This window comes from Euleptes europaea, chromosome 7, assembly GCF_029931775.1.
Source record: "Euleptes europaea isolate rEulEur1 chromosome 7, rEulEur1.hap1, whole genome shotgun sequence".
Taxonomy (NCBI): domain Eukaryota; kingdom Metazoa; phylum Chordata; class Lepidosauria; order Squamata; family Sphaerodactylidae; genus Euleptes; species Euleptes europaea.
In genome coordinates, this window is record NC_079318.1 from 82,891,985 (window position 1) to 82,919,352 (window position 27,368).

Here is a 27,368-nt window from a genome sequence, read left to right on the forward strand (position 1 = left end):
CCCTGTTTTATCCCGGAAGTAAGCTTTATTCCAAGAGCCCTGTGGCACAGAGTGGTAAGCTATGGTACTACAGTCAAAAGCTCTGCTCACGACCTGAGTTCCGTCCCGACGGAAGTCGGTTTCAGGTAGCCGGCTCAAGGTTGACTCAGCCTTCCATCCTCTCGAGGTTGGTAAAATTAGTACCCTGCTTGCTGGGGGTAAAGTGTAGACGACTGGGGAAGGCAATGGAAAACCACTCCGTAAACATAGTCTGCCTAGTAAACATTGGGATGTGACCTCACCCTATGGATCAGGAATGTCCTGGTGCTTGCACAGGGGACTACCTTTACCTTTAAGTTTTATTCCGAGCTTATTTCGGTTACTGGAAGGTGCATAAACTCGCGGGTCAATCTTCCCATGCCCCAATACTCCCCTGTTCTCCAACTCCTCCTCCAGCCAGCCTTCAGCCATCCCCTTCGCCATGCCCCGAGAAGCCCTACTGGTAGGGTTGCCAGGTCCCTCTTCGCCACCGGCAGGAGATTTTTGGGGTGGAGCCTGAGGAGGGGAGGGTTTGGGGAGGGGAGGGACTTCAATGCCATAGAGTCCAATGGCCAAAGTGGCCATTTTCTCCAGGTGAACTGATCTCTATTGGCTGGAGATCAGTTGTAATAGCGGGAGATCGCCAGCTAGTACCTGGAGGTTGGCAACCCTACATACTGGAGATAGAGGCGGCCACATGGCCGCCGCCTCCTCTGGGCACCTTCCCCCCCCCACACGTTGGTCTGATGGCATATCGATAGAATGTTAAATCATCTAAAATATGAATGTTTGACACCCCTGCCCTAGCTCTTTAGAGAGATTTAACCCTGCTGCTGTTTCTAGTTGCTTAAGCACAGGAAAACAGAGTACCCATACATCTGCCAAGGCTTTTGCACAGCTGCTCGAAAGACAGAAAACTGATAGCTGGATCATTTCGCAATATGTATCTACATGCCGCTGTTATGCTTTCCAACTTTGCTGAGTGGGGAGCAGTTTGAGGCAGCACAATGGGGGGTTGGTTTCCTGTGGATGGGAGAGTACTGACACAATGAATCTGTGATTAATCTACAAATGTGCCAGCAGAGCATATTGGAAGCAAGCAGGGACTCCTAAAAAACAGGCAGCTCGATTCTGATCCTGCATCAGGACCCCCCAAAGAGAGCAGCTGCAGCTCAACTAATGGCTCTCTCTTTGCCCTTCCGTGGTTTTCCCCAACTAGAGATTCCAACTGCCTGGAGAAAAACAATGACTCCTCCCTTTAACAGGCTTTAATAGGATGATATTTACCTCCATGCCATGAAAAGCTTCAGCTGCCCATTTCCACACTTTAAACCTCTATTAAAGGGATAAGAAAATTTTCTCTAGGCCTGGTGGCAACCCTACTGCCAACTGAACATGCACAATGCATAGGGTTGCCAGGTCCCTCTTCGCCACCGGCAGGAGGTTTTTGGGGCGGAGCCTGAGGAGGGCCGGGTTGGGGGAGGGGAGGGACTTCAATGCCATAGAGCCCAATGGCCAAAGCGGCCATTTTCTCCAGGGGAACTGATCTCTATTGGCTGGAGATCAATTGTAATAGCAGGAGATCTCCAGCCACCACCTGGAGGTTGAAATAGCAGCACGCAGGCTCACGAACAATGTGAATGCACAGTTTCAAAATAGTATTTCAAAAATGTTGTATTCAAAAATGCATTTCCTCATGCACTAATGCTGTCCAAAGTATACAATATTACCAACAATTTTTATAAACAAAAACCAAGGTAAGTACAAGGTAAGTAAGACCCTCTGGGTCTATATTAGGACATTAATGGTAAGAACTAATTTTTTATGTATTATACATGAATGCTTGTGCCCAGAAGTAGTCAATTGTACATATTATAAATAAGTTTATATTTTGAATAGAATGTAATTGATGTGAAGATTGCACCCAACTGAAGAAGCACATGCGAAACGAATACCAATATGGAGGTATCGTCTTGGCTTCCTTTGAACATTTTTTTGGACATCATTGTCCATTACAAGGACACCACAATATATATGGCGCAACTTATGAACTTACCTTTGGGCTTTGCTTAATTTACATTGTTTACATTGCACAATTGTTTGGTTTATGTACTTACCTTGTACTTACCTTGGTTTTTGTGTATAAAAATTGTTTCTAATATTGTATACTTTGGACAGCATTAGTGCATGAGGTAATGCATTTTTGAATACAACATTTTTGAAATACTATTTTGAAACTGTGCATTCACATTGTTAGTGAGCCTGCGTGCTGCTATTTCTACAACTACGTTATAATCAGCATAGGTAACTTTGTTTTTTGAGACCACCTGGAGGTTGGCAACCCTAACAACGCACTTCCATGCTTGCATAAACCCTGCAGAGCACTGTTCGCAGAGCCAAAGTAAGGATCCATAATGGTACCGTCTTAGCATTTCCTAAAGAGTGAATTGCAGATTTGGGTGGTGTGGGGGTCCCCTGATTTGGGTTAGGACTTCGGTGTGTGTTTTGTGGGGAGGAGGTGGTTTAACTCCACTTGATCCCTCATCTCAGTGCTGTCTAGTTTGACTTTCCTGGGTTTTGTGCTGGCAACCCTAGCTCTAAGGTTGCTTATTCTCACCAGTGGCAGATTTGGAGAGGATGGGGCCTTTGGCTGGGGATGCCCAGGACTGATCATGGGACCTTCTGTGCGCAGGGCAGGTGCTATACACCATTGAGCCACCCCCCCACCCCAACTCCCAAAATTTGATTTGCTCATACTCCAAATTCTTGGGCTTCTGTGTCCAGATCCAGGCTGAAGATTAACAATAATAAAAATGGCCAGTTTAAAAACAAACAAAAAACCTTTTATTGTTATTTTAATAGATTTTGATTTTAAACCATAATACACAAATCCATATAAATATATCACACACAGTGAGTACACATAACCAAAATATGTTTGCAAACACATCCAGTTAATTTAGAATAATCGTTGTTCCCAACAGGGTGTAACATGCACTATAATTTATGTCCCCTTTTCTACAAAAACACCGCACAATTAAACAAATCCATTGGTGACTAATTCAATATTCCAAAGATTTTAAGAGTATATTTTTAAATATCCGCCCCCATAACATTGGGACTTTGGCATGAGCAGCTGCTGCCCCCTCATGGCTTGTGATGGTATTAGTAGAGAGTAGGGTCTACCGGTCAAGTGCCGTCAACATAAGCCTTTATAAAAACACCCTCCTGAAGCTGTTCAGTTATCTTGCAATTATGATCTATATATCGAACAGCGACGTGGGACCCCCATCTGCTGATATCTAAAGCAGAGTCTTCGCTGCCCCACTGTTAAGCCAGCAAGCCCACCTGTCCACTGAATTGACATTCAGGAGTCTGGCAGGGAGGCCCGGGAGTCCTTGTCATCCGTTCCACTGTGCTGGCAATAAAGGAGTTGGGAGGAAGCATCAAAGTCCCCACCCCCACCCCCGAGCTGGCAACCAAAGAATCAGGCAGGAAGAAGAAGAAGAGTTGGTTTTTAAATGCCGGCTTTCTCTACCACTTATTGGAAGAATCAAACCAACTTACAATCACCCTCCCTTCCCCTCCCCACAAGACACCCTGAGAGATTTTGGAGAGAACTGTGACTGGCCCAAGGTCACCCAGATGGCTTCATGTATAGGAGTGGGGAATCAAACCTGGTTCTCCAGATTAGAATCTACCACTCTTAACCACCACACCATGCAGAAAAGGAGGCCCCTGGTAGAGCTGCCAATCTCCAGGTGGTGGCTGGAAATCTCCCACTATTACAACTGATCTCCAGGCGATAGAGATCAGTTCCCCTGGACAAAATGGCCACTTTGGCAATTGGAGTCCCTCCCCTCTCCAAACTCTGCCCTTCTCAGACTCCACCCCCCAAAATCTCCAGGTATTTCCCAACCTGGAGCTGGCAACTCTAGTGCCAGGCCAAGCCGCATGCAGCATGGAGTTAGCTGGGCAGGCTCTCCCTCCCTCCTTCCTTGGGGGGAAGCTGGGTTTTGTTTTTTTTTGCCCACTCTATTCTTGTTTTCTCACATTAGTTAGCATATTGGATTGGGACCAGAAAGACCCAGTTTAAATCCTCAGCTTGGAAGGTCCTTGGACCAGCCAGCGTGGTGTAACACACACGACACATAACACACGAAGCTGCCTTATACTGAATCAGACCCTTGGTCCATCAAAGTCAGTATTGTCTACTCAGGCTGGCAGCGGCTCTCCAGGGTCTCATGCTGAGGTCTTTCACATCACCTACTTGCCTAGTCTTTTTAACTGGAGATGCCAGGGATTGAACCTGGGACCTTCTGCCTGCCAAGCAGATGCTCTACCACTGAGTAGTGGATAAAAGCAGTGGAGTCTGATCTGGAGAACCGGGTTTGATTCCCCACTCCTCCACATGAGTAGTGGAGGCTAATCTGGTGAACTGGATTTGTTTCCCCACTTCTACACACAAAGCCAGCTGGGTGACCTTGGGCTAGTCACAGCTCTCTTAGTCCCACCTACCTCACAGGGTGTCTGTTGTGGAGAAGGAAAGGGGAGGAGATTGTAAGCTGGTTTGATTCTCCCTTAAGTGGCAGAGAAAGTCGGCATATAAAAACCAACTCTTCTTCTTCTTCAGTTTTCCACCATAACTTACGCCACGGTTGTTGTGAGGACAAGATGGAGGAGGCACATTTCGAACCATGCACACTATTCCTACCTCTTTGGAGAGAAGGCAGGATAAAACTGGGTATATGGGTGCCACAAACTTTGCAGCAATCTCATTCAACAGGGGAACATACTGCGCGCAGCAGCTGTGGCCACCCGTTAGCCAATGTCCAATCCATCCACTTGTCCTTTATCTGCCTCTGATGGCTGTCGAATAGCTTTGCCGCTGCTGTGACTTTGGTATTGCATTTCCCTGCCTGGCAGGGGCTTCTGCGTCTGTGCAATAGTGAGAAGATTAGAATCATCGAGCTGGAAGGGGCCATACATAGTCCAACCCCCTGCTCAATGTAGGATCAGCCTAGAGCATCCCTGACAAGTGTTCATCCAGCTGCTGCTTGAAGACTGCCAGAGAAGGGGAAATCACCACCTCCCTAGGCAGCCGATTCCACTGCTGAACTACCCTTACTGTTAAAAAAAATTCCTAATGTCCAGTTGGTACCCACAGTTTCCACCCACAATTTATACCCATTATTGTGAGTCCTATCCTTCTGCCAACAGAAACAGCTCCCTGCCCTCCTCTAAGTGACAGCCTTTCAAATACTACACAGGGGGACGAATGACCAAGTTAGGTAATGAAATGTTGGGGAGAGGGGGAGACCATGCCTCCAATGAGGCTGTGTAAAAGTGCACATGGGCAAAATAACATTGATAACACCAAATGACTTGTAAAAAAAGACAGTTTATTTACAATTGTTGGCTGACGGAGTGATGTCCTGTTTGTTTATATGATTGGCAGGGTGCCCTGACCTGGATATCCAAAGATAGCCGAGTCTTGTCAGATCTCAGAAGCTAAGCAGCGTCATCCCTGGTTAGAACTTAGATGGGAGACAAGCAAGGAAGTCCAGGTTCGCAACGCAGAGGCAGGCAATGGAAAACCACCTCAGAACATCTCTTGCCTTGAAAACCCTACAGGGTCACCAGAAGTCATGGCCATGCTGGATCAGACCAAGGTCCATCAAATCCAGCAGTCTGTTCATACAGTGGCCAAACAGGCACCTCTAGGAAGCCCACAAACAAGACGAGTGCAGCAGCACCATCCTGCCTGTGTTCCACCGCACCCAAAATAATAGTCATGCTTCTCTGATCCTGGAGAGAACAGGTGTGCATCATGACTAGTATCCATTTTGACTAGTAGCATGAATAGCCCTCTCCTCCATGAACCTGCCCACTCCCCTCTTAAAGCCTTCCAAGCTGGCAGCCATCACCACATCCTGGGGCAGGGAGTTCCACAATTTAAGTATGCATTGTGTGGAGAAATACTTCCTATCTGTTTTGAATCTCTCACCCTCCAGCTGCGGCTTGACAGCGCTTCCCCCCACCACCTAGCAGGCTGCAGTGTGACATCAGAACTGAGAAGGAGGTAGGAATAGGACTTCCATTGGTCTGTGTGAGAATATGCTGATTGCACAGTACTGTACCATTTGAATACTTGAAAAGGGATTTGATAAACAAGTGTCCTGTTCACATATTACTGCAGGTACACTTTATTTTTCTTTATATGGGTGTTTAGTCATTGTCATGATACATTCAGTGCATGTAAAACTGAGGCCCCTTTCAGATTACCGTTCTAAATCGGAGGTCGTCCGTTGTTGGCCCATTTCCGAGTAAAGTGATACAGAGATGGGCATTCATACAGCTCTTTCACATCACCTAATGCCAAATCCCTTGAGCTGGAGATGCCGGGGATTGAACCTGGGACCTTTGGCATGCCAAGCAGACGCTCTGCCACTGAGCCACAGCCCCTCACTGATGGCTTTACTCTACAGGCTGGGCCCAAAGCAGCATGTCTAGGAGAACCAGAGACCATGAATGCCAGATTCTAGGGGGGCAAAAGCAGCGAGGGTGCCCTACTTGAAGTCTTCCTGGGGGAATCTGGCAGGCCATTGTGGAAAAGAGGATGCTGAATTAGAGATATTTTTAAACTGATCCAGCAGGGCTTCTCTTACCTTCTTCTGTTCCTCTCTTCTCCAGAGCAACCCCCTCGGGTGACTTCGCTCTACCCAACCTTGCCTAGTTGGGAAGTGCCCTTTGCAAGATGGAGAGTGAGTAGAGTTGCCAACCTCAAAGTGGGGTCTGGTGTTCTCCCGGAATTTCAATTGACCCCCCAGGCGACAGAGATTGTTTCCCCCAGAGGAAACGGCAGCTTTGGAGGGTGGACTCTATTGTGCCACAGTTCTCCCCGGGTGGTGTAGTGGTTCAGAGTGGTGGACTCTAATCTGGAGAAGCGCGTTTGATTCCCCACTCCTACACATGAAGCCAGCTGGGCGACCTTGGGCTAGTCACAGTTCTTTTAGAGCTCTATCAGCCTCACCTACCTCACAAAGTGTCTGTTGCGGAGAGAGGAAGGGAGGGGAGAGGTGTCTGTTGTGGGGAGAGGAAGGAAAGGAGATTGTAAAGCGGTTTGATTCTCCTTAAAAGGTAGAAAAATCAGTGTATAAAGACCAACTCTTCTCCTCCTCCTCCTCCCTCCCCACCCCAAACTACTCTCCCAGGACACCCCCCCCCCCAAATCTCCAGGAATTTCCCAAGACAGATTTGGCAACCCTCGAGGGGAGTGCACCAATCTCAGGTGGGCCTCAGGCTGGGTGGATCTGCTTCAGTCCCCGCCATCCTTAAAGAAAAAGATCTCAAATAGCAGGCGTGGGGAAATGTTGCCGCCTGAAACCCTGGAGAGCTACTGCCAGTCAGAGTGGGACCGGACGCCTGGCTTGGCTGGAGCATCTTAGGTGCTTTTCATGCCAAAATGAATGAACTGGATGCCAAAACGAATAACCCAAAGTCCTAGGGTATCTTCAGGATTAACAGCTTTTGTGGCCTTCTGCTTACGATGCTGCAAGAACTTTTTTGATGTCCATCAAATGGTTGTGTGGAAGTGGGAAGTTTGGCTGGCTATTCTCCTTCAGAGGCAAAATCCCCTCTCTACACATCTAATAGAGGCTGCGAACCTTTGTATTTGGTTCCCATCTACCAACGTGGCGTCATGATCAGTGTGGTCCTGGGAACAGGTTCAAATCCCCATTCTGCCAGGGAAGCCTGCCAGTCACCCTTTCTCGGCCTAACCTGCCTCACAGAGGTGTCGTGAGGGGGAAAAAATGAAGGGGAGGAGAACGGTGTAAGCTGCTTTGGGTCCCTGCTGGGGAGGAAAGAGGGATATAAACAAATATCTAAGCCAAAAATTAACAGAGGCAGCTGAGGAGGTAAGCCCTGATGGATCTTTGCCTGCAGTGGGGGGCTTAAAAAAACAAGAGCCGGTTCCAACATCCCACTTCAAGCGGAGCAGGAGCTTCTGTCTTGGCACACCGGCGGCCTTAAATCTCAAAGCCGTCCCCTGGGGGCTGAAAAGCAGGTGCCGGGCTGGCTGGAGACCGAGCAGCCAGCCAGGGGGTGGAAGACTTCCCCCTCCCAAAGGTGGCTGGCGGCAGGGAACATTTCCCTGCGTGAGGTAAACGGCTGGAAGATTTGCCAAGGGCTGAGACGTCGCAGACGCAGAGTCCTCTTTCCAGCCGCCTCTGACGCATCCCGGCCAGGAGACGGCGCTGGTCTCCGAGGCGGTGTAGGTGTTGCGATTCCTCAGAAGAGCGAGCAGAAGGGTTTGAACAGCGGAGAAGGTGTAATGCCTATAAATCTTCATGATTGTTGGAAATGTATGCTTTTATACTCAGTCCGCATACTCACACTTATAAAGATGCTACGCCCGGGGTATAAGGGTTAGCATCTAGCACAGTGGTTCCCAACCTTTTTTTGACCAGGGACCACTAGGACTTTTTTGTTCGGTGCAGGGACCCCAAGGTTCAAAATAAAAATTCAGAGAATTTGAAAATGAACTTTAATCATAACTGTTAGTTAAACATTAAACTTAGAATAATATTTGAATATATATATTTTATAATAGAGAACTTTTAATTGAAAATATTAATTTATTATGGGTTTATAACTTTGTTTCGTGGACCTTAATTTAGTTTTCGCGGACCCCTGGGGCTCCACGGACCCCTGGTTGGGAACCAGTGATCTAGCACAATACCACATTCTGCACATATATATAATGGCAATACCCCATGTATAAGGGGTCAAGTATTATTCTTTGGTTCCTATCCACTCCTGTGCGATCACGGAGTTAGCATAAACTAGCAGCCATTACGAATCAGGTGCCAGTGAGATCATCCTTGCAGGCCTGGTACCGCTAGCCGCCCTAATGAGGCTCAAGGCAGTGATTTAGGAGTATCAGATAAGAATGTTAAGTTTCGTTTCTCCATTAGAGATCATATGGCCCCCTAAATCCACGCCTCAAAACCGCACTGATGGAATATGCTAATCCAAATGTGTCCATTATTGGGTCTTTGTGTCTCTACGCCAGGGGTGGGGAACGTCAGGCCCGGGGGCCGTATAAGGCCCTCAAAATCATTTGGTCTGGCCCTTCATGGGTCCTGGCAGATCTCTAGCTCAGAAGGATGCTGCCCTGCCTGAATCTCTTGGGCCTAGCTGGGGATAGCAGAGCTCAAAAGCAAGTCGCTCTATGTGGCAGACACTCGGAGCCGTCTCTGGTCGGGCCTCTTGGCTAAATGTCTGACCAAATATAGCAGGCTAATTTTTAAGCTGATAATTTTGTATGGCCCCCGAATGATGTTATAAATATCCAAATGGCCCTTGGCAGAAAAAAGGTTCCCCACCCCTGCTCTACGCACTATATTACGTAATTGTAACACCCCTGACCAGAAGTTATAAGCGTTGTTGCAGTCCTGGGGTGTGAATTGTCCTGCGCGTTTGGGGCAGTTCTCACCCGGTGTGTGTATTGGGCCTAATAAACAAACTGCTTTGAACTCTCAGCCTCCTACTGTGTTATTGTCATTGGGAATTAATACAATAATGCAGGCACTTCAAAGGACTGTTCAGCGGCCTGAGAATCCTCTGCTTTCAATCCCAGCTCCCAACAGCCCCGGAGAAAAACGCTCCGTCCCTTGAATACAGCCCCCTCCCCAGGGTCTCTGGAAATTATATCTCTGAGGGGGATAGATGCATCTTGTTTCTAGTGCTCCAGCAAGCCAATACCTGTGTGTGAATACTAAGGGACCATGCAGTAGGTGGCTGGCCGGCCCTTTCACACCCTCTGCAGCTGCAAAGGCATTCTTTGACACTACCAGGCTAGCCCGGTCTCATCAGATCTCCGAAGCTAAGTGGGGTCAGCCCTGGTTAGTATTTGGAAGGGAAACCACCAAGGAAGTCCAGGGTCACGACCCAGTGACAGGCAATGGCGAACCACCTCCGAACGTCTCTGACCTTGAAAATCCTACAGGGTTGCCACAAGTCAGTTATGGCTTGATGGTACTTTCTCTTGCTGTAGGGTAATGAAGTGTACCTTTTCCCTGTGTACATTCATCAGATTGACTCTCCTGACTTTTACATCAGCGGAGAACAGCACACTGAAGCATCAGAACGGTGCCCTTAGCACACTTTAGGGAGATAAGTCACAGCGCTGGGTAAATAACACCCCGTTAAGCCTCTTAACGGAAAAGACAGTCATGCTAGGAAAAGTTGAGGGCAGCAGGAAAAGAGGAAGACCCAACAAGAGATGGATTGACTCAATAAAGGAAGCCACAGCCTTCAGTTTGAAAGATCTGAGCAAGGCTGTCAGAGACAGGACATTTTGGAGGACTTTCAGTCATAGGGTCGCCATGAGTCGGAAGCGACTTGACGGCACTTAACACACACACAAGCCTCTTTTCAAAGGACAGGACTTTTTTTTCTCCCTCCAAGAACTTGGCAACCCTAGAGGGCACAGGATAACTCTCTCATATAAGGTACCAGATCTACTGGTTTGTTAAAGGGATGGCTCGTTTTCCTCCAGTCACGCTCTGCTTGTATATGTACAAATGACTCAAGCAACATGTTGTAATGAGACTCGTTTTCCCCCTCTGGCTCTGTCTTTGGACACAACATACACACTGCAAGTGCCTTGCAAACTCTCCATGTTTGATACGTAGCAACGGTGCTGGTTTCAGGGTTTTGGAGGATTTGGGAGAATTTTCCCTAGGGGAGCATTCACAAAGTGTGATTCCTCACAAGGGGTACAGTCTGTTCTACAGTGGCAGGTTTCATCCTGTTGCATACAGAGAACAAGCCTAAGAGTGTTTGGTGGTGGTGGGGATGACGACGCATGGATAGAATATCACACATGCTCCACTTTAACTGGGACAGCTCCTAATTTCTGGCCCCTGTCTCTGCTAAATCGCTGTCTCTTGTTTTTGCCTTTGGGGGGGACTCCTTGTCAAAACTTGATTTGTACAGAATTCCTAGCATAGGCTGCTAGCATTATCACTCTTCATGGTTCAGCCCCCTCCTCAGGGTCTCTGGAAATTGCATCTTAGCGGGGGATGGATGCATCTTCTCTCTAGTGATTCAGCAAGCCAATACCTGTGTGTGAATACTAAGGGACCATGCAGCAGGTGGCTGGCCAGCCCTTTCACACCCTCTGCAGCTGCAAAGGAATTTTTTGACATTACCAGGCTAGCTGGTCTTATCAGATCTCCGAAGATAAGTGGGGCCGGCCCTGGTTAATATTTGGGAAAGCACCAAGGAAGTCCAGGGTCGCGATGCAGAGACAGGCAGTGGCAAACCACCTCTGAACGTCTCTTGCCTTGAAAACCCTACAGGGTCGTCACAAGTCAGCTACGACTTGACGGCCCTTTCCACCACCATAAGGCAACAAAGTTTTCCCCTGTGTATCTTCACCAGATTCGCTCTCCTGACTTTTACATCAGCGGAGAACAGCACACTGAAGCATCCAAACGCAGTGCCCTTAGCACGCTTTAGAGAGAGAAGGAAGGTCGTGGTGTTCATATACAGGCGATGTCCCTATTTCCACGCTGAGGGAAAACGATTGTGGAGGCTCTGTCTGCTGTGATGATCATGTTAACCGTGTGAAAAAAAGATAGCCCTGAGTTTCTAGGGAGAGGGTGGGTCAGAAACTTCCCTGCTTTGAAAGTCAGAAGACAAGAGCGATTAGTGATGCGATCTCGAGCAAGTCCAGACCTGGGCCAGGAGCTGGGAAACAGGTGTGCGGGAGACTCCGAGGGAGGGACTTGGTGAGGGCCCGCAGGCCGGGAAAGAGTTCATATCTGAATGCTCTCGGGACACCACTCACCTTTTCGGGATCCGGTCGCCAGCATGGCTACGCTGGGACCTCGGTCGATGTCTCCCTGCCGGCTTTCTTTCTAATCCCCGCTGAATGCCGGCGATTCAACAAAAACCTGTCCTGAGAAGAGACCTTTTGCCAGCAATGGTCTGAGCGTGGTTTATTGGACTGTGATCCTTGCTGACTGGAACGTGCGGGGACAGTGCGGTGGGCACCATGAAGAAGATGTTCTCTTGCTCCACCAACCAAGTCGCGGTGAGTACCCATTGCTGTAAAATTGGTTCTGATGTGTTCTTCCCCCCCAGCAAATGCCTTCTATCCCTGTGACAGGTGCCGGTGGTTGCTGGAAAAAACTGGCAGGTGAAAGGCAGGGTGTATTCCACAGCCACACCTCACAAGCTCAGTAACAGGAGAGAATTTGGCAAGCTGAACTTTCAGTTTATTAGAAAAGCAAGCTTCTAGCTTCAAAGGATGTGGGCAATTCTTGATGAAATTGGGCAGGGTTAAGGAGGATTTTCAGTTATGGGGGGGGGAGTCAGTACTCTGTATAGCTCTATTCTACCATCACCACCCCAATTTGTAAGCAGAATGATTTATGGAGATCTGCTCAATCAATGCATACAGTACTGTAGAGTGTAATTCTGATTAATTCTTTCAGGCCGTTTACAACGCTTAGGGCTGTTTAGCTTGGAAAGAAGGCGGTTAAGGGGAGACATGATAGAGTTCTATAAAGTTATGCATAGTATGGAGAGAGTGGACAGGGAGAAGCTTTTCTCCCTCTCTCATAATACCAGAACGTGGGGTCATCTGCTGAAGCTGGAGGGTGAGAGATTCAGAACAGATAAAAGGAAGTATTTCTTCACACAATGCATAGTTAAATTGTGGAACTCCCTGCCCCAGCATGTGATGATGGCTGCCAACTTGGAAGGCTTTAAGAGGGGAGTGGACATGTTCATGGAGGAGAGGGGTATTAATGGCTACAAGTCAAAATGGATCCTAGTCATGATGCACACCTATTCTCTCCAGGATCAGAGGAGCATGCCCATTATGTTAGGAGCTGTGGAACATAGGCAGGATGGTGCTGCTGCAGTTGTCTTGTTTGGGGGCTCCCTAGATGCACCTGGTTGGCCACTGTGTGAACGGACTGCTGGGCCTTGGTCTGATCCAGCATGGCTTTTCTCATTTTCTTATGTTCATATAAACCAGGCAGTGGGGTTTTGGTATGTGTAGCAGGTGGTCTGCCTTTATATTAAAAATTATTTTTGATCAAATCCAGGGATTTATTTGAGTTGCAGTTCTCTGGCACCGTTTACAGTATCTGTTTTCAAGGTGAGCGCTCTTTGCTAGGCATGTGATAAAACTGTGCCCCTGAGCATGTGCAGAATGTCTGTCCCTCACCACTGACACTAGCTCTGAGGACAATTAGGCTAGAGAGCATGGTATGTAGAATGAGAGGGCAGGGTTTTGTGTCCATAGAGCACCTCTTTTGGTATAGATTTCACCCCCCAAGCATCCCTTTCCCATTACGGGGAGAGAGAGAGAGAGAGAGAGAGAAAGCCCATCTTCCCAGGAAATGCAGTTCAACATCCAAGAGAGAACATTCCTGAAAAACTGATGCTTAATTTGGAATAAGCCTGCTGCATTATCAAGCAGTCTGATGACCCAGGTTTAAGTTTCTATAGGACATTAAGTGGCTGAACTGTGAATCAGGAAAAGCAGGTGTTTGGATTGGGATAGATATCAAATTGAGAGAATTATCTATCACCGCTTTTCTGAGGGCATCAGGGCCAGCCAGAGAAGGCTCCCTGGGAACTGCCCCTGCCAGTAATTAAAGGGCACGATCTGCTGTCATGCGGCTGCTCAGCGCCCTTCATTTTGTTGTCCCTTCAGGGCAGTCACTTCCCCCTGACAACACAGTCGCATGCAGGGTTTCCAGCCTAAGCACACTGAAACCAACAGGCTTAACTTGAGTAACTTGGCATAGGACTGGTTCTGTGATTCACATTGGGAGATTCTTTACAGGGGGTGGTTGCTGCTGAAGAAGACGACAGCGATGACGAAGAAGATGAAGACGAAGAAGATGAAGAACCACCACTGACCTGGTTCAGATTGGGACCTTAGTATGGAGAGAGGGGGAGGCTTAAGCTTATGTGTAGCTCATACATACATACAAGTTTTCCCCAACAAGGTTAATACTGGCTCCTGGGGACACTTCAGGTCAGAAAAATGGTGGAGGGGGGAGGCTACACATGTGTATGAGCTACACATAAGTTTTCACAGAGGAAAAAATAATGGCTTTGGGGGCTATTTCAAGTTAGGAAAACAGCAATAGGTGGGGGGTCCCTTTTTTCTGCCCACCATGGTCCCGATCCAAATTTGGCCCATGCATGCCTGGGAATTAACTTCAAGCGTGGAACTCCCAGACCCCCGGGGGGACACAATGACTTTGTACTGCAGGGATGGGGAACTTCAGGCCCGGGGGCCGTACGCGGCCCCCGAGGACATTTTTTGTGGCCCTCGAGAGCTCTGGGGCCCGGCCGCGGAGGCCTGTCAGCTGTTGAGCAGCGAGAGGGAGCGGGGGAAAGAGGCCGGCGGCTCCCGGCGGCAGAGCATGCATGCGGGAGCCGATCGGGCTTTGGGAAGGGGCCTTTTGTGGACTCTGGGGTGGGGCATGGAGATTGGGGCCCAGTCACATGGGGCTCCGTGCGCTGCTGGGTGTGTGTGTGTGTGTGGGCGGGGGAGGCGGGGAGGCTGGGGCCCAGTTGTACGGGGCCAGCATGCGTGTGTGCGTGTGTGTGGGGGAAAGGCTTTTCTCTCTTTTCTTCCTCTTTTTCTCACTCTCCTTTCTCTCCCTCTTTTTCTGTCTCTTTCTTTGTCTCCCTCCATCCTTTTATTTCTTTCTCCCCCTCTCTCCATTTCTTTCTCCCTTTCTCTCTCCCTCCCTCCCTTTTCCTCTTTCTCTGTTTTCCTTCCTCCCTTGCCAATTGACTGTGGGCTTCGCCCCCCTGGTGCCTCATTTGCTTGGGCCCACCGCTGGCTGCCCTCCCACCTGGGAGGGGGGGCACCCTGCAGGCCTTCTCTGTGTGGCCTCCCCTGGGGTTGCCAACCTCCAGGTGGTGGCTGGAGACCTGGCAACCCTAGCCTCTCCCCCACACACCGAGAGATCTACACCTGGTATGGCCCCTGAATGATGTTATAAATGTGCAAATGGCCCTTGGCAGGAAAAAGGTTCCCCACCCCTGTTGTACTGTGTGAATTGGTACTACTGAAAGCTGCATTTCTTGAGTGTCCACAGATCAGGAAAGGAATTTCCAAATACTGGCAAAAGAAGCAGGGTTTTATTTTTTATGGATTCATATTCTGGCTTTCCTCTGGAGCATGTGGCTTGTCAGTCTGTGGGAAAATGCTGAGAAGAGTAATAAACACAGAAATTAGGCAATTCTATGATCTGCTAGATAAACTGACACTGAATTTCTTGGACACCATCAATGTATCATCACATATTACTTGAATATTATTATAGGTAGGGTTGCCAGGTCCCGAGATTTTGGGGGCGGAGCCTGATGAGGGCAGGGTTTGGGGAGGGAAGGGAAGGGACTTTAATGCCATATAGTCCAATTGCCAAAGCGGCCATTTTCTCCAGGTGAATAGATCTCTATTGGACTGGAGATCAGTTGTAATAGCAGGAGATCTTCTGCTATTACCTGAAGGTTGGCACCCCTAATTATGGGGGGAAAGACTTATATAACTTTGGCCGTATAATAAGATACATTGAGAAACAAATCTTTTTGAAGAGTTCAGTTCTCCAGTTTAGGGTTGCCAGCTTTTCTACTGGCCCCTGCTTTTGTGCCTTTAACCACAGCTTTCTCTGCAGATATTCTCAGGCGTATCTCCATGCTGTGAAAAAGCTTCTCTTGAGTTTCTGCTAGTTAATTGGCAACCTGATTTCATAGTGTTAAATGGTTAGGGTTACCAGCCTCCAGGTAGTAGCTGGAGATCTCCTGCTATTACAACTGATCTCCAGCTGATGGAGATCAGTTCACCTGGAGAAAAGGGCCGCTTTGGCAATTGGACTCTGTGGCATTGAAGTCCCTCCCCAAACCCCGCCCTCTTCAGGCTCTGCCCCAGAAACCTCCTGCTGGTGGTGAAGAGGGACCTGGCAACCCTATGGGGGTAAGGTTGACAACTCTGGCCTGGGCAAAATTCCTGCAGATTTGGGGATGAAGCCTGTGAACAGTAGAGTTTGGGGAGGAGAGGGACCTCAGTGGGAAATAATGCCATAGACCCCACCCTCCAAAGCAGCTGCTTTCTCCAGGAGAACTGATATCTGCAGTCTGGAGATCGGTTGTAATAGTGGGAGTTCTCCAGGCCCCACCTGGAGGCTGGCGACCCTAAGGACCCTCACACCTGTCTGGAACTTGCAGTATTGAAAGCCCATTCGAGTCTCAGTCCCTCTAGCTGTCCCTTAAATAACAAGTGGATTTGCAGGTGATTTTCTTTAGCTCCATGCCATGAAAAAGCCAATTGCCTGTTTCTATGTATTAAACCTCTGTTATAAGGACGGGGCCCTGACCTGGATGGCCTAGGCTAGCCTGATCTCGTCAGATCTCAGAAGCTAAGCAGGGTCAGCCCTGGTTAGTATTTGGATGGGAGACCACCAAGAAAGTCCAGGGTTGCTTGCAGAGGAAGGCACTGGCAAACCACCTCTGTGAGTCTCTTGCCATGAAAACCCCCCAAAGGGGTCGCCATAAGTCAGCTGCGACTTGAAGGCACTTTACCACACACACACACATAAGGACGAGACATTTCCCCCCCGCTGTCCATTTGGCAACATTAGGCTAAGTCGTAGCCCAGAAGTGCTTTGAAACTTGATTCCATCTGCTGCAAGAGCGTAGCCAATTTGAAGCCTGGCTAGAAAGTCCTTTCTCCTCTTGGGCTCCTGCCATTCTTCACTCCTGCTACACCCAGCCCTGGGGTTATTCCAGCCTTGGGGACTACATTTTGCATGAAATTGGTGACGCGTGAGGCAGTGTCTGAGCCTGGTAAACAGGCCTTTTGGGGGCGCGTTTATCTGGGCCTTTTACACGGCGGCGGGTGACGTTACCGCCCCAGGGAGTTCCTGTCCTTGTACGCAGAGGCGGATCTACTGTGAAACCAATGAAGCTTAAGCTTCAGGGCCCCTAATCCCGGAGGGGGCCCCTGAAACAACTTTTTTTAATGAGTGAATTTCTCAACAAAATCGATGGAGTTTTTTAGTGACCGAATCATAAACCAATGGGTTGAAGTACTTAATACTGACTTTCGAATATGCTCTAATACCCATTTTACATGGCCTGAAAATGTCCCTGCAATTGGTCAAATTTCAAAAATTTCTTGGGGGCTTGCAGGGCTCAAACCCTCAGCTGTAAGGGCTCACTGAGCTTGCCAGAATCTATTCACAGCCTACATTTTGGCAGCTGGGTCCTCAATAGTTCTGTAGTTTTATTTCGTCACTGTATGGCCCATTTTCAAGGACTCCACCCCACCCCCCTGTTCTCCGCCATTTGGGCCTCGAGGTCCTCGCAAGGGCAGCAAGGCCCTTTGTCCCTTGTTGGATGCTGCCCTATTGTTGCTGGTTGCGAAGGGGCCCCCATAACAGTTCAAGCTTCAGGGCCCCAAAAATGTAGGTCCGCCACTGCTTGTACGTTAGGATTTTTTTGGGATGGCCTTGAGGAGGTCAGCTCCACTGGGGACATGAATTGTTGGCCGATACTTTTTTTTTTTTTTAAGCAACACTTTGTAAAATTATTTCCTTAAAACATGGGAAGTGAGGATTCTGCCCACTGGTTTAGAGATGAACTGTGGGGCTTAAAAAGGGGGGCATTTATCTAGGGTTGACAGGTCTATCTTCGCTACCGGCAGGAGGTTTTTGGGGTGGAGCTGAGGAGGGCGGGGTTTGGGGAGGGGAGGGACTTCAATGCCATACAGTCCAATTGCCAAAGCGGTCATTTTCTCCAGGTGAACTGATCTCTATCGGTTGGAGATCAGTTGTAATAGCAGGAGATCTCCAGCTAGTACCTGGTTGGTAACCCTACATTTATCCCAAATTCTAGATGGGTGCTCTCTGATAGAAGCACATGCTCAGGGTGCTTCTGCTGTCAAAGATTCATTTTCTGCTGACTCAGTCTTGATAGGAGGAGAAGGGTGATGGAATAACATCTCCGGTACCATCTCCTTGGGGAGGAGCTGTGGCTCAGTGGTAGAAGGTTTTAATACGCCGACTTTCTCTACCACTTAAGGAAGAATCAAACCAGCTTACAATCACCTTCCGTCCCCCTCTGCACAACAGACACCCTGTGAGGTAGGTGGGGCTCAGAGAGCTCTCTAAGAGAGCTGTGACTCATGTGTGGGAGTGGGGAAACCAACCCGGTTCTCCAGATTAGAGTCCGCTGCTCTTAATCACCGTTCTAAAGCACTACACCACGCTGGCTCTCCAGTGTGAGCATCTGCTTGGCATGCAGAAGGTTCAAGGTTCAGTCCCTGGCATCTGCAGTTAAAATGATCAGGTGGTAGGTGATGTGAAATACCTCCATTTGAGACCCTGGAGAGCTACTCCCAGTCTGAGTAGACAATACTGACCTTGATGGACCGATGGTCTGATTCAGTGTAAGGCAGGTTAATGTGTTCCTTACAAAAACAGACTGTTGTAGCTTAATGCAGGCATGGAAGACAACACAAGACATCAGATTTTATTCTTCTGTCCCTCTCATAGCCCCTGCTTAGGGTTGCCAACCTCCAGGTGGGAGCTAGAGATCTCCCAGAATTATAACTGATCTCCAGATTATATAAATAACTTATTTATTTATTTATTTATTTATTGGAAACATTTATTCCACCTCTCCTGGAGAAAATGGCTGCTCTGAAAAGTGGGCTGCAAGGCATTATATCTTACTAAGGCCTCTCCCCTCCCTAAATCCCACTCTCCCAGGCTCCACCCCCAAAATCTCCAGGTATTTCCTAACCCGGAGCTGCCACTCGTACCTGTCAGCCATTCCAGCTTTTCTTTGATGTTCCCCAAAATATTGCAGCAAAGCAGGTTTAGTAAAGACTTCAGGAAAGGCAGGGAAATCCCAGGAGGTGCAGGAAAGCACACAACACTGTGGGGAAGCAGGAAAACAAACTGCTTCCCTATAGCATCCATACCTGGGCAAACAAGCTGCGTGTAAGTGACCTAACTTTGATAAAGTTGAATATTACCCACCTGTTTAGCAGCATTTTTGTTTGTTTGGTTTTTATTTTTAAGGGAAAATAGCAAATCTGTTTCAGTGAATCAATCATTGAAGATCTGCAGAGACTGTAGCTGGGGAAAAGCCAGTGCTGAAGCTTGTCACTGATAATGCAATATGCCCAGAGCTCACCCTGTGGAGAGGGTATATTTCACAAGGGCCACACACCCCGCTATTGCTTAATGGTTAATTACATTGGAAAAACATTCTACAAGTCAGGTCTGGAGCATCAGCAAAGTTCTCGGAGACGTATCTTCCTCTCTTGGCTCACTCCAGGCCTAGCAAGTCAAGAGAAAAAAACAAACATTAAAATTTGACTTTTTCTGGGCAAAAGGCAGGGCCCATTCATTGAATGCAAGGCTGAAGTGTTCCTGGATCCATTCCCGAGCTCTGAAAAGAGGGTAGGATACAATTTGAGTTGCCACTTTTTGTTCACGGCTGGCTCCCCTATCTTTAACAGCTACATGGCAGACATAAATTCAACAGCAGAAAAGAGCAACAGTCCAGTAGCACCTTAAAAACTAACAAAATTTCTGGCAGGGTATGAGCTTTCGTGAGCCACAGCTCACTTCTGCAGATACAGCGAGAATGTGACTCCATCTATCCTTAAGTAGAGACGAGTGAATGAGACACACAATGGCAATGTAAATGTCAAAAGCAAGTGAATAACATTAGCAGGCATGATTGGATTAGGTGTGATATGCACAGGGGTAGCAGGGGTGGAGAAATTAGCATTGGTAATGAGACAGGAATCCCATCTCTCTGTTCAGTCCAGGAGAATGCATAGTCTTGAGCTTCATAAATTCAACACTGCAGCTTTCCCCAATGCAGTGTCTCTATAAAGGGCAACTGTAGCTGCAGGATTTCTGCCCGTCAATACAGTTGTTAAAGGTACAGGAGACCACCGTGGGGAGGGATAAGAGACAGCATATCTCACAGTTACAGTAACTAATCTCTAATAGTTATAATGGTAGCAGATTCAAATACCGTATATACTCGAGTATAAGCCGAGTTTTTTAGCCATGATTTTTGGCTTAAAAAACTCACCTCGGCTTATACTCGGGTCAATATTGTAATTCGCCTACCGGGCCCTCTCCCAGCGCGCTCCTGCCGGCCAGCTGATGGGCGGGCTGTCCCGCCTTCTCCCCCCCCACCCGATCGCGCCTTCGGCGTGGCGGCGGCGGCTTCTTCCCCATCCCACCCCACCCCACCCGATCGCACCTTTTGCGCGATCGCCGCGCCTTTTGCACGATCGCGCCTTCTGCGCGGCGGCGGCGGTTTCTTCCCCCCCACCTCACCCACCCCCACCTGGAGGTTGGCAACCCTATATCCACCTTCCTCACGAAACATTGCTGAGGCCTCTACTCTGCCTGTCGCAGCCCTGTTTCCTTTTCCCTGCCCTAAACATTGAGCTAAAAGCCAAAATGGTGTTTGCTATTTTGTTGCAGAGCAGATATATTAGAAAGTAAATGCCTACGCACACAGACTAAGGCAGGGGTGGGGAACATCAGGCCCGGGGGCCGTATAAGGCCCGCGAAATCCTTTGGTCTGGCCCTTCGTGGGTCCTGGCAGATCTCTAGCTCAGAAGGATCTAAGACCAGCGATCCACCCCCTCCCACGCACAGGAATAGCCTCTATTCAAGGCGGATGTGAGTTTGTCTTGCTGAGAAAGGGAACCTTTTCCCCCCCTTGAAGAAGAGTTGTTAGCTATGGAGCTGCTAGGACCGCCCAACAAACTGTGTCTTGTGTTTGCTGCCCTGCCTGAATCTCTCGGGCCCAGCTGGGAAAGGCAGAGCTCAAAAGCGAGTCGCTCTACATGGCAGATACTCGGAGCTGTCTCCGGTTGTGCCTCTTGGCTGAATGTTTGACCAAATATAACAGGCTAATTTTTAAGTTGATAATTTTGTATGGCCCGCGAATGATGTTCTAAATATCTAAATGGCCCTTGGCAGAAAAAAAGGTTCCCCACCCCTGGACTAAGGTGTACGCCGCATCCAGCTCACTGTTCCACGCCCTGTCTACCATTTCACACCCTGTCGCTGCTGAGGTACATTTTGAACTGGTGATAGTCTGTTAACAGATGCTTACCCAGTTCAAAACGTGCCTCCTCAGCGACAGGGTCTGAAATGGCAGGCTGTGCACTGCAAGGCGCCTTTGTAGCCACGTGCAGGCATTTAGAGGCATGCGCCCTCAAGACAAGACTCGTTCCTCCCCCTCTGAGATTTAATTTCCAGAGCCACTGGGGGACGGCAAGCTGAACAAATAACTCAGGTTTAATAGAATCCGGACAGAAGGGATTTCTGTCAGCTAAGCTTGACTTCCTTGCTCCCCCTCCCTTACTGCTGTAGCCCAAAATGCCCACCAAAATGCTACTCTTGGGGGGGGGTAAAGATCTCCCCCAAGTGACAGCCTGATTTGGGTTGCCAACCTCCAGGTACTAGCTGGAGATCTCCTGCTATTACAACTGATCGCCAGCCGATAGAGATCAGTTCCCCTGGAGAAAATGGCCCCTTTGGCAGTTGGACTCTATAGCATTGAAGTCACTCCCCTCCTTTGGTTGCCAGCTCCAGGTTGGGAAATACCTGGAGATTTTTGGCACGGAGTCTGAGGAGGGTGGGGTTTGGGGAGGGGAAGAACTTCAATGCTATAGAGTCCAATTGCCGAAGTGGCCATTTTCTCCTGGGGAACAGATCTCTATCAGCTGGAGATCAGTTGTAACAGCAGGAGATCTCCAGCTAGTACCTGGAGGTTGGCAACCCTATCCCTTCCCCAAACCCTGCCCTCCTCAGGCTCTGCCTGAAAACCTCCCGCCGGTGTCGAAGAGGGGCCTGGCAACCCTAAGCATGATGAGGGCTGCAGTGGCAGGAGGGCAGGGTTTGGGGGCAGGGTTTCGGTTGCGACTTGATGGCACTTTACACACACACATACCTCTTGGCAGTTGCTTTGCCCATTAAAAAAAAACACATCAGAGTGTTGTTCTCGCTGGCTAAGTTCTCTGCTCAGCCAAAGTGCGCTTGGCTAATGTGCTTCTGCCATGACACAACACAGTCAATCAGATCTGGCTATGTGACAACATAATGAACTCAAAACCAGGGTGAGATCATTGCTTTCCTTCTGAACAGGCTGTGTACCCTGCTTTGTAGGCAAACATTTCCCATTTTTACAAAAGAGAGAATTGTGGGGCGCAGGTTTTACATGGACTGGGTGTGTGTGTGTGTGTGGGGGAGATCTTTCTCCCCCCCTTTCAGCTGAGTTCTACTGTCCCCTGACCCCGAGAACTAGGGTGGCCAACCTCCAGGTATCAGCAGGAGATCTCCCGCTATCACAACTGATCTCCAGCCGATAGAGTTTAGATCACCTGGAGAAAATGGCAGCTTTGGCAATTGGACTGTATGGCATTGAAGTCCCTCCCCTCCCCAAACGCCGCCCTCCTCAGGCTCCGCCCCCAAAACCTCCTGCCAGTGGCGATGAGGGACCTGGCAACCCTACTGAGAACTGTGGAGGCAGATTGTGCTGCAATCACTTAGTGCTGAGCAGAAGTCAGTCTGCATGCGCTCAGAAGCACACTCTTCTTTGTTGCTTGTGATTGTAGTGTGTACACTTAATCCAAAGAGAGTTACACATGCCTACATACCTGTGATCAATATATTTCTGCATATTCATGTGTTATTGTAACTGGGCCTAACTTTCTCTGGATTGCACCCACTGGCCAGGATCCAAAACAGCTACCAAGGTTTTAGTCATATGAAGACTGATCGAGCAAGGTTGGTTTATCTGACCAAACAACTCTAGAGCCTTGGTTCTTCCAAAGCTCTGCCAACCTGTGAGAAGTCTTACTGGCGATGCCAGGCATGAAATACAGGACCTTCTATATACATTACAAACATGTACTCTACCTCTGATACAGCACCCACCACGTACATGAAGTGGCCTTATGTGCATTGGTCCATCTAGATCATTCCTTTCTCTGCAGAAGGAGAGGAGGTCAAGCAGAAAGAAGTCTTTTCCAGTTCCCAGGTTGGGAAATTCCTGGAGGTGTGGGGATGGAGCCTATGGAGGGCAGGTAGCGTTGCCAACCTCCAGGTACTAGCTGGAGATCTCGGCTATTACAACTGATCTCCAGCCAATAGAGATCAGTTCGCCTGGAGAAAATGGCTGCTTTGGCAATTGGACTCTATGGCATTGAAGTCCCTCCCATCCCCAAACAAATCCAGTGCACCAAATTAGCTTCCACCACTCATGTGGAGGAGTGGGGAATCAAACCCGGTTCTCCAGATCAGACTCCACCGCTCTTAACCACTACACCAAGGAGAACTTAGGTTGGTAGGTGAGTAGGAAACAGGACAAGGGGAGAGGCTATGGTGACTGCCAGGGGGAAAGAGGAAATAGTTTGGGGAGAGGGATACAGGGGAAAATGTGATTCCCCTGCATGTCCTTGCAGGTACCTTGCTTTTATTATTGTATTATTCAGTAAGACCATATCTAATAGCAGTCTCCAAATTGTTACTGGTGTACTATTTCATGCAGCCTTTTCAGCATCTGATTTTTCCTCAGGCAACTTGCTCTAAAGCAATCAATTCTTAATTCACGGCGGGCGGGCGGGGGGACGGGACCATATGTTTTCTGGGACATTGGCCAATTTTCTCTGAGACAATATCATGCAAAAGCACTATGGGATTGGGGACACGAGACAAAGGCCAATGATCTTAAGCCACCTGTCCTGTGCGGGCTGGAAAAAAAAAAGTGAAGGGATAAAACAACATTCACCACATCCCAGTTTTAAGTCCCTTTCTTCTTTTAATACGGTGGTGGTTACTAGGTAACACAGCAGTTCCGTCACTAACTCCCCCCCCCCCGTTGGTAGTTGCTAGGCAACATGGAGACTGTGGCTCTCTGCCTCCTTCAAGTCTAGATGATGCCTCATCAAGATGGTGGGGGAGGACTGGACACCTGAGATGGTTACTAGGCAACCGAGGCCTGGCCTTGTGGTTCCCTTGGTTTTCTTCCTTTCTTCCCCTTCTGAGCATCTGGGGAGCCCTGGAGCCAAGGCTTACTTGAGTCTTTGGCTTGGCATCTTAAAATAACGTCTGTCTGACTGTTTTGCCCCCTCAGATTTAAAACGTGAGAAAGAAAATTCGCATTTGTTCTTAACAGAGATGCTGTTTATTTCCACACCTGACACTCAAATGGTACCTGAAATTGTACACTTCTTGACCCAACCAATCAACTATACGCCAGATTATGCATAGAAGATCCATGTATGGGTGTGTGTGTGTGTGTGTCTGAATCTGACTGCAGCAGTGTGTGTGTGTGTGTGTGGAGATGTTCTAAACTACCCCATATAGGGTTGCCAGGTCCCTCCTGGCCACCGGTGGGGGAAGGGGGGTAGGGTTGCCAGATCCAGTTTGGGAAACTCCTAGAGATTTAGGGATGGAGTATGGGGAAGACTGGGACCTAAGTGGGGTACAATGTGATAGTGTTCCCCCTCCAAATCATCCATTTTTTCCAGGGGAATTGATCTCTGTAGTCTGCAGATTAGCTGTAATTCCAGGGGATCCCCAGGTCTCACCTGGAGGTTGGCATCACTAACCCCATAGGTAGTAGTGCTGGGTTGGTTCCACATGGGGTGGGAAAAACTGATAATGTGATTTACCTCTATGCCATGAAAAACATTTCCACAGATTAAGCCTCTATTAAAGGGGCAGGAAAAATTTTTCTCCAAGTTATTGCAACCCTCCTTTTTCAGTGTGTGGTGTTAGTGTTTCCAATTATCTTGTCTCTGGTGCACATTCTTGTCCAAATATGCACATGAACACTAGGTGCTGCACATTCAATCTGCAGCTGCTGAGGCATATCTTGAACTACTGATAACAGACTGTAGGGCAATTATGTTTTTCTAATATATCTTTCCCCCCTCCCTAAAAAAATTACCCTCTTGACTTTGAGAATAGCGGATGGTCTAGGCTTAGAAACCAACGAATAAAATCCTTCAGCAATAGCATGTCCTTCATGCTAAGTAATAGCATGGGACATGGAATGTGCAAAGTGATAAGAGCAGAAGTGTACAAGCATGTCCTTATTTCTGTTATGAAACCTTGGCAGTATGTGATATCTAACATAGAGTTTATAAACCACATGCAGCTGCCTTGCACTGAGCCAAACACTAAATCTATCAAGGATAGTATTGTATATTCTGCCCGACGGGGTCTCTACAGGATCTCAGGCCAGGGGTCTTACACATCCCCTGCGACCTGATCCCTTTTAGCTGGAGATGCTGAGGAGTGAGGATTGAATCTGTGACCTTCGCAGATGCACGACTAGCTATGCCCCTTTCACCAAACCGTAATTTCCAGGCTTCTTCTGAGGAAGCCATGACAACCCCTGTCTCACTTGCCGGCATTCCGACAACATAGTTCACCTTTTATTTTAAACATTTAAACTTTGTTTACTGTGTTGGCCCAAATCTTACCAAAGCTTGGTGTGGTGTAATGGCTAAGGAAAAAAGTTGTGATGCGGGAGGTAGCAGTCTCAATTTTTGCTTCTGCGATGCTCAGCCCTCTCTACCATACTTCTCCATGTCTGCTCACTGTCACCCCCTGCTTAATTCAGATTCATCTCAATGTTCATGGACAATCAGCAGGCGGTTTCCCTCCCCTTGGTGCTTTGTTTCTTGCATGTGATCTCCTGTTCTTATTGCATTTGTTTTCGATTCCTTGTAATCTAGTTTTGCTGCATTGTTATATGTATTATCGTTTTATTGCATCTTTTGTAATATTGTAATCCAGTTGTACTGCATTGTTGCTTGTATACGGTTTAATCACTTTAAAAAAATTGTAATCTGTCTCAAGTCCCAGGAAGAAAGGCAGACTAGAAAAGAAGCAAGTAAATAAATAAGTACCCTGACCTGGATGGCCCAGGCTAGCCTGAACTTGTCAGATCTTGGAAACTAAGCAGGGTTGGCCCTGGTTAATACTTGGATGGGAGCCCCCCAAGGAAGTCCTGGGCTGCTACTTCTGAATGTCTCTTGCCTTGAAAATCCTATAGGGTCACCATAATTTGGCTGTGACTTGATAGACTTTTACATCACCAAATAAATAAGAATTTTCTTGGTCTCTCCAATCAGGTTGAGAGCTGGAACAAACATGACCAGAAGCTTTTGGATGCGGTCGAGAAAGGGGATGTGGGGAGAGTCTCTGCTCTCGCTTCCAAGAAGACGGCAACCCCCACCAAGCTTAATGCCCTGGGGCAATCCGCGTACGTAAGTTTTTCCTGTCCCATAATCCCTCTTGCTTTCAAGACAGCTGCCATCTTGGCCAATGCCTTTCTATTCAGACAATCTGTGTTTTAGGAGACAGTCTTACCTAGAAGTCTGGTCAAACCTGGGCTACTATGTTAAGCTGATTAATTGATCAAATAAACCAAATTGGATTGTTTTTGATAAGTTAAAAAGGATTTCCCTGAATAGTTGAGCAGCAGATCTTTTAAAAAAGTTTTAATTATTTTTAATACAAGTACTTAACAAATCCATGGGTGGTTCCATTTCGTAAGATTAATTCCCCCTTTTCTCTCACACCAGAGGAAATACCTCTTCTGAGATGGTATCTGCTTATGACACATGTTGCAACACCTGAAAGCAAATAAACCACACCTTTTTCTTTAGAACTATTTATTTAGTGGAATGTAAAATTATGTAGATTTAACAAATTAAGACTCACATGATGAATCAAGTAAAATGTCTTTAACTAGGTGCCCTTCCTAGCAATCACCCATTCATGTGGTAGTCCTTCATACATTTTAAAATATATCCCACGTGTTTGATATACAGGACTCTCCCGTACCCTAACTCAAGGCTGCATCCATGAACGTCTCATATGGAAAATCCCCATGTGATGAGTGTTTTAAGAAGGTGGTTATTATCATGTGATAATCGCAGTGGCTGTGGAAGTAACGTGGCTGTCAGGATTGTCATTCTTCTTCATCACAGCTCCAGGACATTGTTACTTTGATTGTGAATATGTATTTGGAATATTATTAATACAGTAAATATTTGATGGGAGGGAAGGCGGCACGGTATAGCCCAATCTCGTCAAATATCAGTAGCTAAGCAGGGTTGGTACTTGAATGGGAGACCACCAAGGGAGACTCTGTTTAGGAAGGCAATGGCAAACCACTTCTGCTTCTCATTTGCCTTGAAAGTCCCCTGCTCAGGTTTCCATAAAATGGTTGCAACTCAA

At 47.9% G+C, this 27,368-nt stretch overlaps 1 protein-coding gene across 1 annotated transcript in view; it reads left to right on the forward strand.

Moving 5' to 3' along the window:
* Window positions 1-11,978: 11,978 nt before the first annotated feature.
* The window catches only part of ANKRD35 (ankyrin repeat domain 35), a 53,099-nt gene continuing 37,709 nt past the window's right edge, over window positions 11,979-27,368 (forward strand). Inside the window, exons 1-2 of the mRNA XM_056853666.1 lie at window positions 11,979-12,124; window positions 26,258-26,388. Coding sequence (XP_056709644.1) covers window positions 12,086-12,124; window positions 26,258-26,388 — 170 coding nt within the window. The 5' untranslated portion in view covers window positions 11,979-12,085. The remainder of the gene's footprint in view (window positions 12,125-26,257; window positions 26,389-27,368) is intronic.